At 43.5% G+C, this 18,770-nt stretch overlaps 1 protein-coding gene across 1 annotated transcript in view; it reads right to left on the bottom strand.

Annotated features, from left to right (window-relative positions):
- The window catches only part of HIBADH (3-hydroxyisobutyrate dehydrogenase), a 140,700-nt gene extending 135,971 nt beyond the window's left edge, over window positions 1-4,729 (bottom strand). The window contains exon 1 of the mRNA XM_007981790.3: window positions 4,419-4,729. Coding sequence (XP_007979981.2) covers window positions 4,419-4,509 — 91 coding nt within the window. The 5' untranslated portion in view covers window positions 4,510-4,729. The remainder of the gene's footprint in view (window positions 1-4,418) is intronic.
- Between the last annotated feature and the right edge of the window lie 14,041 nt (window positions 4,730-18,770).

Here is an 18,770-nt window from a genome sequence, read left to right as displayed (position 1 = left end):
CAGGTTTCACTAAGTGTCAAAATGCAAAAATTGGTAACAAGTTAATTACTTTACATTTCTGAGGCTTCTTTTCTATTCAAAGTAATGTATTTTCATTGTAGAAAACTAGAATGAAAAAGTATATAGTTGTAAGGGGAAACAATCTCATTACACAAAAATAAAAACATTTTGCATGGACCTTCAGTCTTTTGACTGCATTTTTCATTGTATCATTAGGTTTTCTATACAATGTATGTCTATTTTATCACATAATACTACGTCATAAGCACTCTATCTGCTTTACTATTAAGAGTTACTAAACTAAGGGTGAGGACTTTCTCTACAAAGGCCTTTATGGTCTCAGTTAACTTATTTTAGTAATAAATACGCTCCTTATGTAATTTCACAAGTTTAGGGTCAACTTTTAGTCCCAGGACCACGAGCAGCTTTTCAGAACTTCATGTGCAGCCCTATAAGCTAATGTAAAGGGAAAAACTGCCATTATATATTTGATTTATCCAATGAGTTATGCTACTTTGAAAGTAAATTTCATGTATACAGAAGGACCAATAATATTAAAAATTGTATTCCTGTTTCTATACATGATGCTAATTTTTCCATTCTACCTTTGGTCAGGTGGTCACTTCAAGATGATCTGATGTGATTTATTTTTCCATGTACAAGCTGGAGAGTCACAACAAGACATTTTCTAGAGGGCCTACATCCATAGATTTTTTTCTCTGTACAAATAAGCCTGAAACTAAATTTAATTACCTTGTAAAATAACATACACAAATTTATCAAACAGGTGATGAAATAGTAATATACATACAATTTAATATTTCTCATTCTTCTATTTCCCGTTCAATGCTTTAAGTATTTTAAAATTAGGCTCAGGTACAGTGGCTCATGCCTGTAATCCCAGTACTTTGGGAGGCTGAGGTAGGAGGATCAGTTGACTCCTGGAGTTCAAGACCAGCCTAGGCAACATGGTGAGACTCCATCTCCACAAAAAAAAAAAAAAAAAAAAAAAAAAAAGCCAGGCGTGGTGGTGTGCACCTGTGGTCCCAGCTACTTGGGAGGCTGAAGCAGGAGGACTGCTTGAGCCCAGGAGGTTGAGGTGACAATGAGCCATGATTGCACCACTGCACTCCAGCCTGGGCAAGAAAGAGAGAAACCCCATCTCAAATAAATAAGTAAATAAACATACAAACAAACAAACATTTAAAAATTAAGATGTGGCAGGCTGGGCACAGTGACTAATGCCTGCAAGCCCAACACTTAAGGAGGTCAAGGCAAGAGGATGTCTTCAGGCCAGCAGTTCTAGGCCAGCAGTTCTAGACCAGCGTAGTAGGCAACTAGCCTTGTCTCAAAAAACATTTTTTTTAATTAGCTAGGTATGGTGGTGCACCCCTGCAATCCTAACTACTTGGGAAGCTGAGGCAGAAGATCACTTGAGTACAGGAATTCAAGGCTGCAATGAGCTAAGTAGGTGCCACTGTACTCCTGCCTGGACAACACCGGGAGACCTGTCTCTAAAACGTATTTATAAAAAAATTAAAAAGATGTGCTACTGATAACTTTCAGGTTTCATTTTTTTAAACAGTAAATAAATTATATAGATCCTTATCATTTGCATGATATAAACATCTTAAACATACTACAAATATCCAAGAGAATTCAGAACATCACACATTATTATTTGAACATGGTTCTTTTTTTTTCTTTTTTTTTTGGGGGGGGGGACGGACTCTCGCTCTGTCGCCCAGGCTGGAGTGCAGTGGCTCCATCTCAGCTCACTGCAAGCTCCGCCTCCCAGGTTCAGGTCATTCTCCTGCCTCAGCCTCCCGAGTAGCTGGGACTACAGGCACCCGCCACCACACCCGGCTAATTTTGTTTTGTATTTTTTAGCCAGGATGGTCTCTATCTCCTGACCTCGTGATCCGCCTGCCTCGGCCTCCCAAAGTGCTGGGATTACAGGCGTGAGCCACAGCGCCCAGCCTGAACATGGTTTCTTTTTAATGTCATTTGACTCCAAACTTGCAGGTAGATTTTTTTCTACTCTTTAAGAATCTAATGTCAAAAAAGTTAACACTTTTGCAGTAAACTCAAATTAACAGAAATTTAAATGTTTAAAACAATTCCAGAGAAAGGCCGGGCGCGGTGGCTCACGCCTGTAATCCCAGCACCTTGGGAGGCCGAGGCGGGTGGATCACGAGGTCAGGAGATGGAGATCATCCTGGCTAACACGGTAAAACCCCGTCTCTACTAAAAAATACCAAAAAATTAGCTGGGCGTGGTGGTGGGCGCCTGTAGTCCCAGCTACTCGGGAGGCTGAGGCAGGAGAAAGGCATGAACCCGGGAGGCGGAGCTTGCAGTGAGCCAAGATCACGCCACTGCACTCCAGCCTGGGTAACAGAGACTCCATCTGGAAAAAAAAAAAAAAAAAGGATTCCAGAGAAAAAAACAATTGGTGAAGTGATCTAACCACTTTGTCACAAAAGAACTATTTAAAATTTATCAGAAATCTACATTCTTACAATATCTTTGGGCCAAAGAACCCAAAGTACAAGACCATATGCCAAAGTAGTCTAATCAGCACTCTGAGGTAGGACCTCCCAGTTTACAGAGGCACCTATTACAGTCTTAGGCCTCAGGCTCTTTCACCATGAACTGGTAAGAACTTTCATAACGCTAAAAGGTACATCAAGGGTTCATTAAAATACCATTAGAACACCTTGTAAAACCACTAAACATCAAATATGTCTTCCTTGGCTAATTAGAACTGAAAGAATTGTGAATTCATGTGAAAAGTGCTGCTACTGTGGAAAAGTGTCTTTTTTCTAAGGTTATCTCAAAAGTCGGAAGCATTTTTGTAGCTCAATATATAAGCTCAAATAGTGATTACATTCAGGTTTGGCATATTCTGAGTTTTTATCTTGTTACTGTGGTTCTGTATCAGACACGTGCTCTCTTGCATCTCGCCAAGCCTCTGTCCTCCAACCAGAAACGAAATTCAGAGGTTTCACTGAGGGGGAGAATGGCAAGCTGTTAAGAATCTTAAGAGAAAGTTCTTACAATTCCTGGCCAGGCACGGTGGCTCATGCCTATATTCCCAGCACTCCGGGAGGATCACTTGAGCCCAGGAGTTCAAGACCAGCCTGGGCAACATGGCAAAACCCCGTCCCTAGTGAAAATACAAAAACTGGACGGGCATGGTGGCACATGCCTGTAATCCCAGCTACTCGGGAGGCTGAGGTGGTGGGAGGATCACCTAAGCCCAGGAGGTCGAGGCTGTAGTGAACAGTGTGATTGGGCCACCGCACTCCAGTCTGGGCGACAGAGACCCTGTCTCAAAAAAAAAAAAAAGGGCAGGATGAGGGAGGCTCAAATCCTAACCTACCACACTTTTTTAACCAAACATTAGAAAAAATTAATGCCAAGGTATTTTTGTGGTTAATCCTCAGTATGATCTTGCTAAAAGGTGCACTGTTACAACTCTCAAACTTTCACAAGACGACAACGGCAGTGTCCCCACAAATCAACCAATTTTTCAATTAATGAGGAGTCTTGGTGTGATAGAAAGTGAAGGAATTAGGCAGAACTGAGAACTACTTCCTAGATCTTGCTGGGAATATCCTGATTCACTTATCCAAGGGGCCTCATGTCCCTCGTGCGGAATATGAAAGACTGTGGATCTTCATCCTGGCTCTAAAAACTGTCTCTTCGTAAGTTCATGGCTAGCTTCCACAATTTACAATAGTATGAGAGGAGGGAGGCAGGATCAATTCTGCCCACAATCTTGAGGACGCTGAACATGCTTTGGTTCATAATTTGACAGAAATGACATTTTTTAGATAGCACAGTTACATTAGAGGGGGGAAGCCCGTCTTGCTGGTCAAGGCTGACTCAAACTTTGCTGGAAGATTTACTGCCTGGTTTGTACAGACACCGCTTGTGTAATAAGGCCATTCCCTCGTACTCAAGTGGTTAAACATCAGGCCCTGCTGCCCAAGTGTGTCCCCAACCCAAGGTGCACCCTGGGGGCGCTGAAAAGCCAGGGGTCGCTGGGGTGAGTGCGGGGTTGCCCCTGGAGTTGGGCCCTCCAGAAGTCCTCGGAGTCCTAACTCCAAAGCAGCATGCCGCGGTCCCAAATACTCTTCCCTTCAGCTCAAGCTCTTCCCCACCTCTTCCTAAATACCGAAAAGGGCGCTGAACCCGTTCATCAGGAGCCGGGGAGTAAGGAAGGTAAGGCAGAGGGGGGTACTCGCGGAGTGGCGGCCGGAGAAGAGGACAGGCCTTTAGGACCAGCCAAAATATTGGTTTTTAAGCCCCAGCCCAAGCGCAGCACCTCCCGAGAAAAGACTTCTTCGGCCGTCTGGACAGAAGAAGCGAGCGGCCGAAAGAACAACAAGGGGGAGGAGGCGTGAGGTCCTTACCCGCTGCAAAGCTGCCGGCTGCCGGCCGCAGCCGCCGGCTCCAGTACCGGAGACCGGAGGCAGCTCCGAGGAGCCGTAAGGAGGCTGCCATGCTGCCCCCGCCCCTCCTCCCCGCGGTGACCGCCGCCGCCTCCTGGAGGGCCCACAGACGGCAAGCGTGTGCAGCGGGACTAGCTGACTCGGCCACGGAGAAAGCCGCGCGCGCACGCGCTCTCACCGCTCGGGGGCGGGTGCCCACGCGCGAGAGAAGGAGCGCGGAGCCGAGAGGAGCGGCCTGACGCGGCAGAGCCTGTCAATCCCCTTACGGACAGGGAAACAGACCAATCAGAACTCCCAGATCCGCCGCTGCGCGAAGGACCAATAAGAGGTCTTTTTGAACAGTGGCGTCAAGCGCCCTGGCTCTGCCCCCAAGCTCGTGCCTCATTTACAGCCTGCGGGCGGGAGTCTCCTTGTTTACCAAAGCAGAGGGCGTGTGGGAGGAGGTGGCCGTCTCTCGCTCCCGCCTCTTTGGAAAACCTGTCCCCAGAACGGCCCTACGGAGAGCTGTATTGAGTGTTTAAAAGGACAAAACTGACTCGCAGCTTGAAAAACACTCAGAAAGCTACCATGTGTGTAATAACTTTTAAATTCATTTGATTTTGTTTAACACAACAGTTTCTCAATAAATTCTAAAAATAGTAGGAAAATAAGTTGGTAACATTATCTTTGAAGGGAAGAATTACTAGAAATAAGAAATACTTGCACTATTTCAAGTATTTCTCTAATACTTGAAAATTCTACAGCCTAAATCCATTTTGTAAGCAAAACTAAATATAAAATCCAGAAAGTAGTAGTATGTGTATGTGTATTAGAAAGACAGTCCTTTTTTTTTTTTTTTTTTTTATTTTGGAGACGGAGTCTGTCACCCAGGCTGGAGTGCAGTGGTGCGATCTCGGCTCACTGCAACCTCCGCCTCCCGGGTTCAAGTGATTCTCCTACTTCAGCCTCCGGAGTAGGTGAGGTGGGACTGTAGGCCTGCGTGCGCCACCACACCCGGCTAATTTTTTGTCACTTTTAGTAGAGGCGGGGTGTCGCCATTTTGCCCAGGCTGGTCTCAAACTCCTGGCCTCAAGTGATCCGCCCGCCTCGGCCTTCCAAAGTGCTGGGGATTACAGGCGTGAGCCACTGCACCGTGCGGAGAGACAGACAATCATTCTTCTGTCAGTTCTTGGTGTACCTATTCGAGTCTGTAAACCCCTTGAGAGTAATTGCAGGCCTTTTCATCTCCACTGACTCCACCAAAGGGTTGGAAGCCATGACCGCACCAAAGCAAAACTATATAGCCTTTGGAGAATGGCAATAAAGCAGGAAAGAGAGTGTGTATGGAGTAGGTAGGGAAATGCGAACCCCAATCTGAGGAGCACAATCAACAAATTTGACTTTGACCTTTGTTTTTTCACTCTACCCAGTAACCCATGGAATTGAAAGCAAAGGAATTGGATCATTTCCATCTGGGCTGTTTCATGTTTCTGGGCATGCTGGCAATGTTTCCAAAAACCTGTACAGAGTGCAAGGTCCCTATCTGTAACTGGGAGGAAAATAATTCCCTTCTTTGACCATCTCTCCACCCCAATCCTCTACCCAACACTAAATGAAAAGAATGAAGCAAAGGGAGTGAGGGAGAAAAAACTCATTTCACCAATTAGACCCTCTCCTAGATTTGGGTCCCCACCCCTACTAGGGGTTAATTAGTCTCTGGAGCATTCCCCACCTGTGCCTCTCTTCGTGGTTTCGTCAGGTTTTAGCTGGAATAGATCTCCTGCAACCAATAAATGTGGGCCTACAGGTTTCTTTCTTTTTCTTCCTACAGCCCTACAGATTTCTGTAATTAACTCCTGAAGTGCAATTGGCCTTTCAACTATGTCTCTTCCAAGAAGCCCTACATTGTCTCCTCCGAGAAGCCCTACATTGATTCATAAACTAAGGAATTTTCATAGGTTTCTATGATTTTTAAAAGGCGTTATGAATTTTTAAGTAATTCTTACTGTTTGAAGGTGCTTGCAAATATTATTGTACTGGCAAATGCAGTTACTGCCTATGGCTGGCTAGCTTTCTTCATTTGATTGCCCTCCTGATGCCCTTGTTTGAAAGGCACTGCAACTTCTCCCTGTGTCTTTGCCACGCGGTTTTGTTTGAAATTGTTTCAATGCCTTATAGTGGCCCCTGACTTCTGCTTCCAGGAAGATGGAGTAGATAGGTTTCTCCCTATTCTTCTAAGTACAGCTAAAAACTCGACATTATATATAAGATAAACATAGGGAAACTTTGAAAGGTGGAGAGAAGTCACACTGGCTAGGGTCCAGAGAGGAACACAGTGGGAAGTTCCTTGGTTTTCATGTAGCCGTATATATCCCAAACTGGGTGCTGGAGAAGCCAAAAACCAGAAACCCCAAAATGCCAAGAGGCATAGATAGACAAAAAGTGCCCCAATAAAAAGCTGCTCTTTCTAGCCAAGCAATGAAAAAGGAGCAGCCTAGCAAGAAAGAAAACATTTAGAAGATAATCACTCTACTGTAGACAAACAATACACACACACACACACACACACACACACACTGACCCCACCCCATAAAGCAAAGGCTGAGTGGGGAACCTAGACTTCCACACTCTCCAGGTTGTGATGAGACACGCCAGCATCCTACCACCCCAATCACTCTACTCCTCAACCCCTCTAAGGTAATGTCAGAGAAAACCAAAGAGAGAGATGAGACTTTCATCTTCAACTGGTCAGTAATGAGTGATCCTCCACACACATCCTTCCCTACCATCGGTGTCACTGGAAACCACGGGGGGTGAGCCTGGATTTCCACTCCTACCTTACAGTGATGAGGTTCCCCTCCCTTTCCCTGCTTAGATGGTGTAATTGGAGGCATATTGGAGAGTCAGAGCTTTCATCACTGCCCAGTGGTAAAGATGTCACCCCTTCCCCTCCATGGTGTCAGTGGAGGCTACGTGGGGGCAGTAAGGAGCCATTCCAAGCCTTTTAAACTAGGGAAGTATCAGTGGACAACTAGTGGGGAGCTGAAACTCCCATCATTGCCCGGCAGTAACAAGGAACCACCCACCCTTGGTGTCAACGGAGGTGGAATAGGGAACCTAGACGTCTACCACGAGTTGCCATTTACAAGTTGATGCCCCCTGCCAGAGCAGTGTCAAGAAAAAGATAGTTAAAATAAAAGCTTAAATAATATCCAAAATATCGTAATACCCAAATGTCCAGATTTCAATAAAAAATCACTCATGATAACAGATTTCAATTAAAAAATGACTCATGATACCAAAACCCAGGAAGATCTCAAGCTGAATAAAAAAGACAATAAGTGCCAACACTGAGATGACAAGTTAAAATTATCTAACAAAGATTTGAAAGCATCCATCAGAAAATATTTCAAGAAGCAATTAAAACACGCTTGAGGCCAGGCGCTGTGGCTCATGCCTGTAATCCTAGCACTTTGGGAGGCCGAGGCTGGCAGATCATTTGAGGTGAGGAGTTCAAGATAAGCCTGGCCAACATGGTAAAACCCCATCTCTTCCAAAAAATTACAAAAATTAGCCAGGTGTCGTGGTAGGCACCTGTAATCCCTGCAACTCGGGAGGCTGAGGCAGGAGAATCACTTGAACCCAGGAGGCGGAGGTTGCAGTGAGCCACTGCACTACAGCCTGGATGACAGAGTGAGACTCTTTCTCAAAAAATAAAATAATAAATAAAACATGCTTGAATTAAATAATAAGAAATCTCAGCAAAGAAACAACATGTAAAGAAGAAATAAATGAAAATTTTAAAACAAAAAAATGCAAGAAATACAATTTTTTAACTCAACAGCAGAATAAAGAAAAGAATCACTGAACTAGAAGATAGAACAGTAGAAACCATCTAATCTAAACAGAGAGAAGATAGACTGGGATTTAAAAAGCAACAAAGCTCAGGGGTGTGTGTTGTGACTCTAACAAAAGATCAAACAGTCGGCTGAGTGTGGTGGCCCACGCCTGTAATCCCACTTTGGGAGGCCCTAGCATCCCTGATCTCAGGATCACCTGAGGTCAGGAGTTCGAGACCAGCCTGGTCAACATGGTGAAACCTCATCTCTACTGAAAATACAAAAATTATCTGGGCATGGTGGCGGGCACCTGTAATCCCAGCTACTCAGGAGGCTGAGGCAGGAGAATCCCTTGAACCTGGGAGGTGGAGGCTGCAATGAGACGAGATCTCATTATTGCACTCCAGCCTGGGTAACAAGAGTGAAATTCCGTCTCAAAAAAAAAAACAAAACAAAACAAAAACTAACATTCCTGTCATCAGAATCTCAGAATCTGGGAAGAAGAGGAAAAAGACTTTCCCAACAATGCCTACACTATCTAATCATTTTTACACCTATTCCTAAGATATCATTCTCTCTGTACTCACCTCCCTGATAATGCAGTACTCTCTCCCTTTCCCAGAGCACTCTGAGTTCCTCAGTTTCTCTGTTTTTTTTCTTTCGTTCCTTTTTTCTTTTCCACACATTCTAATGTCGCTTTTACACTCCCCACTTTTTAGAACTCAATATGACTTTCCTCAAGAAGTCTTTTTCTGAATAATATATAAGCAGTCATAAAAATAATCCAGTTTGATTAAGAAATTACATCTAAAGTCACTTTCAAAAACTATCAGCATCAGGTTTGGTTGGATAAAACGAAGTCCAAATGATAGCAATTTGGTTTTTCCTCTCATAAAAGCAGTGTGGACGTAGACAGAACCAGGGCCAGTTTGACAGCTCTGAGTTGTCAAAAATCCAAGCTTCTCATTTTGTTTTACTATCTAAAATGATTTTCTAACCTCATAATTACTTCGTGATCAAAGATAGCTGCTAGTGGTCCAACCATCTTGTCTGAGTTCCAGGCAAGAGGAAAGAAAAGGAAGGAAAAGTAAAGAGGTGTGTCAGCAGACTGTTCTCATTTTCAGAAGCCTTCCTGTAAGTCCCACCCTACAACTGTCCTCCCACTGGCCAGAACTTAGTCACTGAGCCATAAGATTTGGATGGCATGACAAGTCTTTGTTCTAGGCAGTTTCAAAAATTTTGGAACACAAAACCCTGGTAAGATAATTGAGTTGTGTCCTAAGATGAGAGCAAATCTAAGTACATATTGTTGCATTAATTTAAATGGATTAAAGTTGGAGACATCAGTATGAACTAACTTAATATAGATACAGATGGTTACATATAGAAATGTTTTTCAATGTGTATATAGACACAGGTTAGTATACACGTGTCTCTTTGCTCTGTCATCTGAGGGGGCCTAGAAGCATTTATACTCCAGTAGCAACAATTGTGTGTTTTCCAGTTCTACGTATCTTTGACTGTGGTGGTCAAAAATTATCTTGTAATTGGATTACGAGATCCCTTGTAAATATGGATTACAAAATTGTATTATTGAATACAATTACATTGTTGAATAAATTTAATTACCATTCAATAAATATCTGTTGATTCTGCCAATTATCATCATACAACCTAATTTATATTCAGTTATTTTACTTACTATGTGGTCCTCAACATGCAAATTCAATATGAACATTTAATCAAATGAATTAACTATATTCTTTTGTTTCTGTTTCGTAAAACATATTCAAACATGTTAATGTTCATAACTACTATTGAGCAATGCACTACATCTTTCGTTATCTTTTTTTCTTTTATTTTCTTCTCTTTTTCTGAGACGGAGTTTCACTCTTGTTGCCCAGGCTGGAGTGCAATGGCATGATCCTGGCTCACTGCAACCTCTGCCTCCCGGGTTCAAGCAATTCTCCTGCCTCAGCCTCCCAAGTAGCTGGGATTACACGTGTGCGCCACCACACCTGCCTAATTTTGTATTTTTTTAGTAGAGATGGGGTTTCACCATATTTGTGAGACTGGTCTCCAACTCCTGACCTCAAGTGATCCACCTACCTTGGTCTCCCAAAGTGCTGGGATTACAGGCATGAGCCACTATGCCTGGCATACTTTCTAATATGGCATGATAGTAAGGAGCCTGAGACGTAATTACCTCTTTTGATGATGTCTATGGTGTAAAGGTGTTACAAATTCCCATAAATCCCCATTCCATCTTGATAATTTTGTTGCTCAATCATGGACCTGAATTTTTATGACCTCTGAGTATGGGAAGATTCAAAATCATCCTTACTTTTTTGCTAGTTATATAACTAGCAAAAAAACCCCAAAAAACTAGCATACAAATTAATAATATTAGGGATGTATACAAGTGATAAAACTTCTTCTTTTTCTTTTTTTTCTCCTTGAGATGGAATTTCAGTTTTGTTGCCCAGGCTGGAGTACAATGGCATGATCTTGGCTCATTGCAACCTCTGCCTCCCAGGTTCAAGCGATTCTCCTGCCTCAGCCTCCTGAGTAGCTGGAATTACAGGCACCCGCCACCACGTCCAGCTAATTTTTTATATTTTTAGTAGAGACGAGGTTTCACCATGTTGGCCAGGCTGGTTTTGAACTCCTGACCTCTAGTGATCTACCCACCTCCACCTCCCAAAGTGTTAGGATTACAGGTGTGAGCCACCACACCTGGCCAAAACTATTTTAATTCTAATAAAGACCACGTATTAAATCAGTCTTTATGTCACAAGTTGTCTTAGTTCATTTCATGCTGCTATAACAGAATATCACAAACTGGGTAATTTGTTAAAAACAGAAATTTATTTCTCACAGTTCTGGGGTCTGGGAAGTCTGAGATTAAGGTGGCATCTTCTGTGGGCCTGCTGGCTGTGTCCTCACATGGCAGAAGAGTGAAAGAGGGCAAATCTACTCCCTCAAGTCCTTTTTATAGTGGCAGAGCCCTTATGACCTAAACACCTCCCAGAAGGCCCTACCTCCCAACACTGTTGCATGGGGGATTCAGTTTCCAACTATCAATTTTAGGGAACACATTCAGACCATAGCACAAATTATTTTTAAATTTTAATTTGCTTAAAGAAATAAAAAGAGGGTATTATTCTGCATTACTGAAAAGTCCGTAGTAGAAAGACTTGCTCCACTCTACCTGCCGTGGTCTTGGCTTCATCTTCAAGCATCATGCACTGTCCTACTTGCTCCCCTGGCAGTGGCCAGTGGCTATGGCTGCTTTACATTCTCATACTGAACCATCCTGGGGTGGATATGAACTTTCTTATGGAAGACAGAAACTTTTTGTCCTCACAGAACTGATTAGATTCTTGCTTATCTCTGAATCAATTACTATTGCCACAACAATGGAATAATACAAAGCTGTGGTATCTGGGCTCCCAGTGGAGCTAAGTTGAGGTCATTCTCACTCAAACTAAATGGCTTGAGCATGGGAGATGAGGGAAAGATGTGTTCCGGGTTTTTTAACCCACAAGAGGATGAAGGGCTACAGGATAACAACAATGGATGTTGACCTCAGACAGCGACTGAGCAAATTAATACTTAGATGTGACTTTAAACAGGGTTTTAGACTGGCAGCTCCAGGTAAAATCTCATCTTCAAAATGTGCTGCAGTGCTTTTAAAAATTGGAATCGCCGGGCGCGGTGGCTCACGCCTGTAATCCCAGCACTTTGGGAGGCCGAGGCGGGCGGATCACAAGGTCAGGAGATCGAGACCATGGTGAAACCCCGTCTCTACTAAAAATAGAAAAAATTAGCCGGGCGCAGTGGCGGGCGCCTGTAGTCCCAGCTACTCGGGAGGCTGAGGCAGGAGAATGGCGTGAACCCGGGGGGCGGAGCTTGCAGTGAGCCGAGATTGCGCCACTGCACTCCAGCCTGGGCGACAGAGCGAGACTCCGTCTCAAAAAAAAAAAAAAAAAAAAATTGGAATCACAATCTGTCATGGGATTAGAGTGAAATAATAAAAGAAAAAGAAAAAAATTAGAATCAGATGCCTTTGGAGAAGTCAGGCAGTCTCCCATGTCGACATCGTATGTTTATATAACCTACTGGCCCCTTTGTGATTGAGGAAGCAGTGGATCAACTTTGTTCAATATCCCATAAACCAATTATAACAAAAATAGCTGAAGTATGTGGTTTTACTGTTGTTTATTTGGTTTTGTTCAAGAATATAATTACCAGAGACTCACAACATAATTCTGGTAGCCTTGGATCACTCTGATATTTCCTAGTCAGATTACTTCTACATCTGGCCCAAGATGGTTCAGTTTATCTTCCAATCCACTTCCAATTCATCTTCACAGATCATAAAGCAATGGCTTGCCATCCTAAGTGCACATTAGAACTTTTTCAAAATGTGAAAGTCCAGTCCCCATCCAAAAGTTATTTCTAAGGTGAGTCATCAAATACTTGATTTTTTTTTTTTTTTTTTTTTAGATGGAGCTTTGCTCTTGTTGCTCAGGTTGGAGTGCAATGGCACGATCTCAGCTCACTACAACCTCCACCCCCTGAGTTTAAGCAATTCTCCTTCCTCAGCCTCCTGAGTGGCTGAAATTACAGGCATGTGCCACCATACCTGGCTAATTTTGTATTTTTAGTAGAGATGGGGTTTTACCATGTTGGTCAGGCTGGTCTCGAACTCTGACCTCAGGTGATCCACCTACCTCAGCCTCCCAAAGTACTAGGATTACAGGCATGAGCCACTATACCTGGCCGAATTTATTTTTAATTTCCTCAAGTTCTGCTCTACGGTGATCATTGAGAGCCACTGCCATAAAAGGTAAAGCTATCTAAGACATAAGAGATGCTCAGGAGCCAGGCGCAGTGGCTCACGCCTATAATCCCAGCACTTTGGGAGGCCGAGGTGGGTGGATCACGAGGTCAGGAGATAGAGACCATCCTGGCTAACACGGTGAAACCCTGTCTCTACTAAAACTACAAAAAATTAGCTGGGTATTATGGCGGGTGCCTGTAGTCCCAGCTACTCGGGAGGCTGAGGCAGGAGAATGTTGTGAACCCGGGAGGTGGAGCTTGCAGTGAGCTGAGATCACACCACTGCACTCCAGCCTGGGCAACAGAGCGAGACTCTGTCTTAAAAAAATAAAAAATAAAAAAGAGATGCTCAGGAATAAATCATACTGGTAGTGATAGCAAGCATAGAAAGAAAGAGGCAGGTATGAGAGATATCTGGGGTGCAAAATTGATGCTATCAGTTACTTGCAGGGGTTGAAGGAGACTTGAAGGAGGATGGGTAATCTAGGTATATTCCCAGGCTGTTGGGTGAGTGGATAGATGAAAGTGCCATCTCCCAAGACAGGGAACTGAGTAACACTGAGTTGGAAGTGGACATGTTCAAGGGCAGTTGGCCATATGGAAAGTGTGAGTTAGAGATATATATTTGGGAGTCGTGGGCTAATAGATGATACTTAAATCATCAATGTAGATGGGATCATCCAAACATTTATAAAATGAGAAGGGAACACGGTTGCTGACAAAACCCCTGGGAACACCCCTAAGGAGGTGGGAAGGGGTGTAGAAAAGTTAGTTTATGGGCCGGGTGCGGTGGCTCAAGCCTGTAATCCCAGCAGTTTGGGAGGCCGAGACGGGCGGATCACGAGGTCAGGAGATGAAGACCATCCTGGCTAACACTGTGAAACCCTATCTCTACTAAGAAATACAAAAAACTAGCCGGGTGAGGTGGCGGGTGCCTGTAGTCCCAGCTACTCTGGAGGCCGAGGCAGGAGAATGGCGTAAACCCGGGAGGCGGAGCTTGCAGTGAGCTGAGATCCGGCCACTGCACTCCAGCCTGGGCGACAGAGCGAGACTCCGTCTCAAAAAAAAAAAAAGAAAAGTTAGTTTATGAAGATGAAGAAGGAGGGGCCATTGAGGAGAAAAACAAGAATGATGTCATAGAAGTTGAAGCAGCAGCAAAGCTCGAGGAAGGAATATTTCACAGTGCTGGTTATTGTCATCACTTGGTAAGGTAAGTACAGAAAAGTCTGTATAGGCTTTTACAGCTAAGAGTTATTGTTGACTTTAATAAGGGAGAGCAGGTTCGGTGAAATGGTGGGGCCAGTCACAATAGGTCAAGGGAAGAATGAGAAATGGGGAAATAAAGACAATGAATCTTGCCCACTTTTTCAAGAAACATGACCTGTGAAGGAAAGGAGAAATCAGAAGACAGTAAATTTAATGAAGGTTTTTATTTGTTTGTTTTCATTTTAAAGAGGAAAGAGATTTGAGTATGTTTAAATGCTAAGGGGAAAAAGCTGGGCAGGGTGGCTCTCACCTGTAATCCCAGCATTTTGGGAGGATGAGGTGAGAGGACTCCTTGAGCCCAGGAATTCAATACTTGCCTGGGCAACACAGCAAGACACTGCCTCTACAAAAAAATAAAAGAAAGTAGCCGGGTGTGGTGGTGCATGCCTGTAGTCCCGGCTACTCGGGAGGCTGAGGTGGGAGGACTGCTTGAGCTCAGGAGGTTGAGGCTGCAGTGAGCTGTGATCATGCCACTTCACTCCAACCTGGGTGACAGAATGAATCCCTGTCTCAAAAACAAAAACAAACTTCCCCATTTAGTTTATACATGTGGCAAAGTAGTTGGCTGAATTGTGTTTATGTTGTAGTGTTTTATGGAAGGTAGAACTCACAAGTGATGAAATTGGAGGTTTCTAAGCAGTGTTAAAGGAGGGGTTTGGTTCCTTCCATTTGCAGTAAAATGCAACAGGAGAGAAAATAGTTGAAGATTAAATTATCAAGCAAAAAGGAACCAGAAGTCAAAGCAATGTTTAGCAAGTCGCAAAAGAATAAGTGCATTTATATGGTACTCAAACCAGGCAGAACAAAAAGTTTTTCATTTTTTGAATACACATACAGATAGTAAAGCTATGATGATGATTTATTATTTATTTATTTATTTTTTAGATGGAGTTTTGCTTTTTTTGCTCAGGCTGGAGTGCAGTGGCGCCGTCTCGGCTCACTGCAATCTCTGCCTCCCGGGTTCCAGTGATTCCTTGCTTCAGTCTCCCAAGTAGCTGGGATTACAGGCACCCACCACTACACCCAGCTAATTTTTGTATTTTTAGTAGAGACGGGATTCCTCCACGTTGGCCAGGCTGATCTCGAACTCCTGACCTCACGTGATCCACCCGCCTCAGCCTCCCAAAGTGCTGGGATTACAGGGATGAGACACTGCACCCAGCCTAAAACTATTATTTTAAGCAAGAGAATAATTACCACATGTTTCAGTTAGAGGTTATCTCTGATTGGGAGGAAGGGGAGGCAGGTTTATTATTATTCTTTACATAATAGTAAAGTCAAGAAAATTTCACAGGGATTATTCCATGAGTCTGGATCAATGATTCAGAGAAATCAACATGTTTTATATATTCTTAGTCACAGGGCATGACACTGAGTAGAACATTTCCAGCCTGCCTTGCAGCTAGCTGTGGTTATATAACTAAATTTGGGCCAATAAGATATGAGCAGAAGTGATGTGTGTGACTTCCACATCTTTCCTTAAAGCCAGAGTCCCTTGCCCTCAACATTTTTTTTTCCATTCCCACAGACTAAAATATAAACATGGAGAGAGCCAGTTTCAACCATATGGATGAAGACAATATCTAGAGAGGTGGTAAAGCAAGGAGACAGAAGAAACTTGGGTATCCGAATGAAACCCAGGCCTCTGCTCTAATGAAGTAAGACCCTCAGACCAGCCCTGGACCTCTTACTCTAGACTTATAAGAGAGAAAGAAACTTCATTTTATTTAAGTCAATATATTTTGGAGTCTCTTTATTATAGCAGCTTAGCTTGCACCTTGACTAATAAAGCCACTGCCATGTATTTTTTTTGTAAATGTCAGTAGATAGGCATGACTTTAAAAATGGAATACCGTGCACAATAGCAAACACTTGGAACCGACCCACATGTCCATCAATGGTAGACTGGATTAAGAAAATGTGGCACATATAGGCCGGGCATGGTGGCTCACGCCTGTAATCCCAGCACTTTGGGAGGCCAAGGCAGGTGGATCACGAGGTCAGGAGATGGAGACCATCTTGGCTAACATGGTGAAACCCCATCTCTACTAAAAATACAAAACATTAGCCAGGCGTGTTGGCGGGCGCCTGTAGTACCAGCTACTTGGGAGGCTGAGGCAGGAGAATGGCCTGAACCTGGGAGGCAGAGCTTGCAGTGAACTGAGATCGCAACACTGCACTCCAGTCTGGGCAACAGAGTGAGACTCCATCTCAAAAAAAAAAAAAAAAAGAAAGAAAAATAAATAAATAAATAAATAAATAAATAAATAAAATGTGGCACATATACACCATGGAATACTATGCAGCCATAAAAAAGGATGAGTTCATGTCCTTTGCGGGGACATAGATGAATATGGAAACCATCATTCTGAGCAAACTATCACAAGCACAGAAAACCAAACACCGCATGTTCTCACTCATAGGTGGGAATTGAACAATGAGATCACTTGGACACAGGTTGGGGAACATCACACACCGGAGCCTGTCAGAAGGTGGGGGGCTGGGGGAGGGATAGCATTAGGAGAAATACCTAATGTAAATGATGAGTTGATGGGTGCAGCAAATAAACATGGCACATGTATACCTATGTATCAAACTTGCACGTTGTGCACATGTACCCTAGAACTTAAAGTATAATTAAAAAATAATAATAATAAAGTAGGAAAAAAAATGGAATAGTGTGCATGTGCCATGGTATACAAGAAGACCAGCTGCTTCCACATCCTGGAAATGTCATTTTCTCAGTGCCTGGGAGTAATCAGGCCCTGAGAGACTGGGACAAGTTGTCTGAAAAGCACAAGAGACCAAAATAGACACCAGAATGCAAATATATTAATTTACTAGGAGAAATAAAGCAGCAATACCCCTGTGGACATAAAAAGCATATTCCCACTCCTGTAACGAAGCTACACAGGAAGCTAAGCCATATTGACAAGTCATTTCTGTGATTTGCTAGAAATGTTTGAAGTTCAGGTGGTCAACCCAGGCTCCCCCTGGTTGACCTACGTTGGAATTAGATGGTTGCTTCATGAGGATAAGAGAAACAGATAAATCAAATGTTTAGTGAATGTCCTGTTACTTTTGTGACCTATATTAACAGGAAGTACTCGAAATCAATGCCTAAATCTCCAATATTTATCTTCACATTGGAAATGGTTGCAAGGCCGGGCGCAGTTGGCTCAGGTTTGTAATTCCAGCATTTTGGGAGGCTGAGGTGGGAGAATCACTTGAGGCCTGGAGTTCAAGACCTGCCTGAGCAAAATAGTGAGACCCTGATTCTACAAAGGAAAGAAAGAAAAAATAAATGGTGTTGCAACTGGAACCAGGAATAGGTCAAATTTAGGTGGCATAGCTTCCTTTTGCTTGGACAGTGGACACTACTGGTGTTTGCCTTTGTGACTTTTCTTTTTTGGAACAGGATCTTGCTCTGTGGTCCAGGCTGGAGTACAATGGCATGTTCTTAGCTCATTGCAGCCTCAACCTCCTAGACTCAAGCAACCCTCCCATCTCAGCCTCCTGAGTAACTGGGACTATAGACATGTACCACCACACCTGGCTAATTGAAAAAAAAAAAAAGTGTAGAGACTGTGCAGGCAGAGCAGGGGGCCTCACTACTCAAATTCATCACTCAAACTCAAGCGATCCCCCTACCTCAGCCTCCCGAAGCACTGGGATTACAAGCACAAGTCACTGTGCCCAGCCCCAACTGTGACTTTTCTTATCCCAAGGACTGATCCAAAGAGTATTGCTTGCCTTTAAGGAGATTTTCACTTGTTGGGGGAAAAAATCTCCCTAGATTAGTAGACTTTCTGGGAAGTACTATCTTTGTTCTAAAGATATGCTATTTGTTATTTTTTGGAGATGAAACATCTTTTCTTTTGGGACGTGACAGTGGTAGCAGACTATTAGATCTTTTTCATGCCAGTCTTGGGTAAATTGAAAAGTTGGCAGCACTTCATCACATTCTACAATTTTTTTTCTAACTTGGTCATAAAACTTGAAGTCCTGGAACTACTGTTCTGTCCTGCCAGAGTTGAACAACTACTTGTTTTGATTGATACATCCTTAAGATGCAATAATAACTTCAAATTGGTTTCATTAAAATTTTCTGGGCCTTCGGCCGGGCACAGTGGCTCACATCCGTAATCCCAGCACTTTGGGAAGCCGAGGCGGGCAGATCTCGAAGTCAGGAGATCGAGACCATCCTGTCTAACATGGTGAAACCCCGTCTCTACTAAAAATACAAAAAATTAGCGGGGCGTTGTGGTGGGCACCTGTAGTCCCAGCTACACGGGAGGCTGAGGTAGGAGAATGGCATGAACTTGGGAGGCGGGGCTTGCAGTGAGCCGAGATGGCGCCACTGCACTCCAGCCTGGGCGATGGA

The sequence above is a fragment of the Chlorocebus sabaeus genome, chromosome 21 (genome assembly GCF_047675955.1).
Source record: "Chlorocebus sabaeus isolate Y175 chromosome 21, mChlSab1.0.hap1, whole genome shotgun sequence".
NCBI classification, from domain to species: Eukaryota; Metazoa; Chordata; class Mammalia; order Primates; family Cercopithecidae; genus Chlorocebus; species Chlorocebus sabaeus.
The sequence above is the reverse complement of the archived record's forward strand: the minus strand, read 5'-3'. Positions and strand labels throughout refer to the sequence as shown.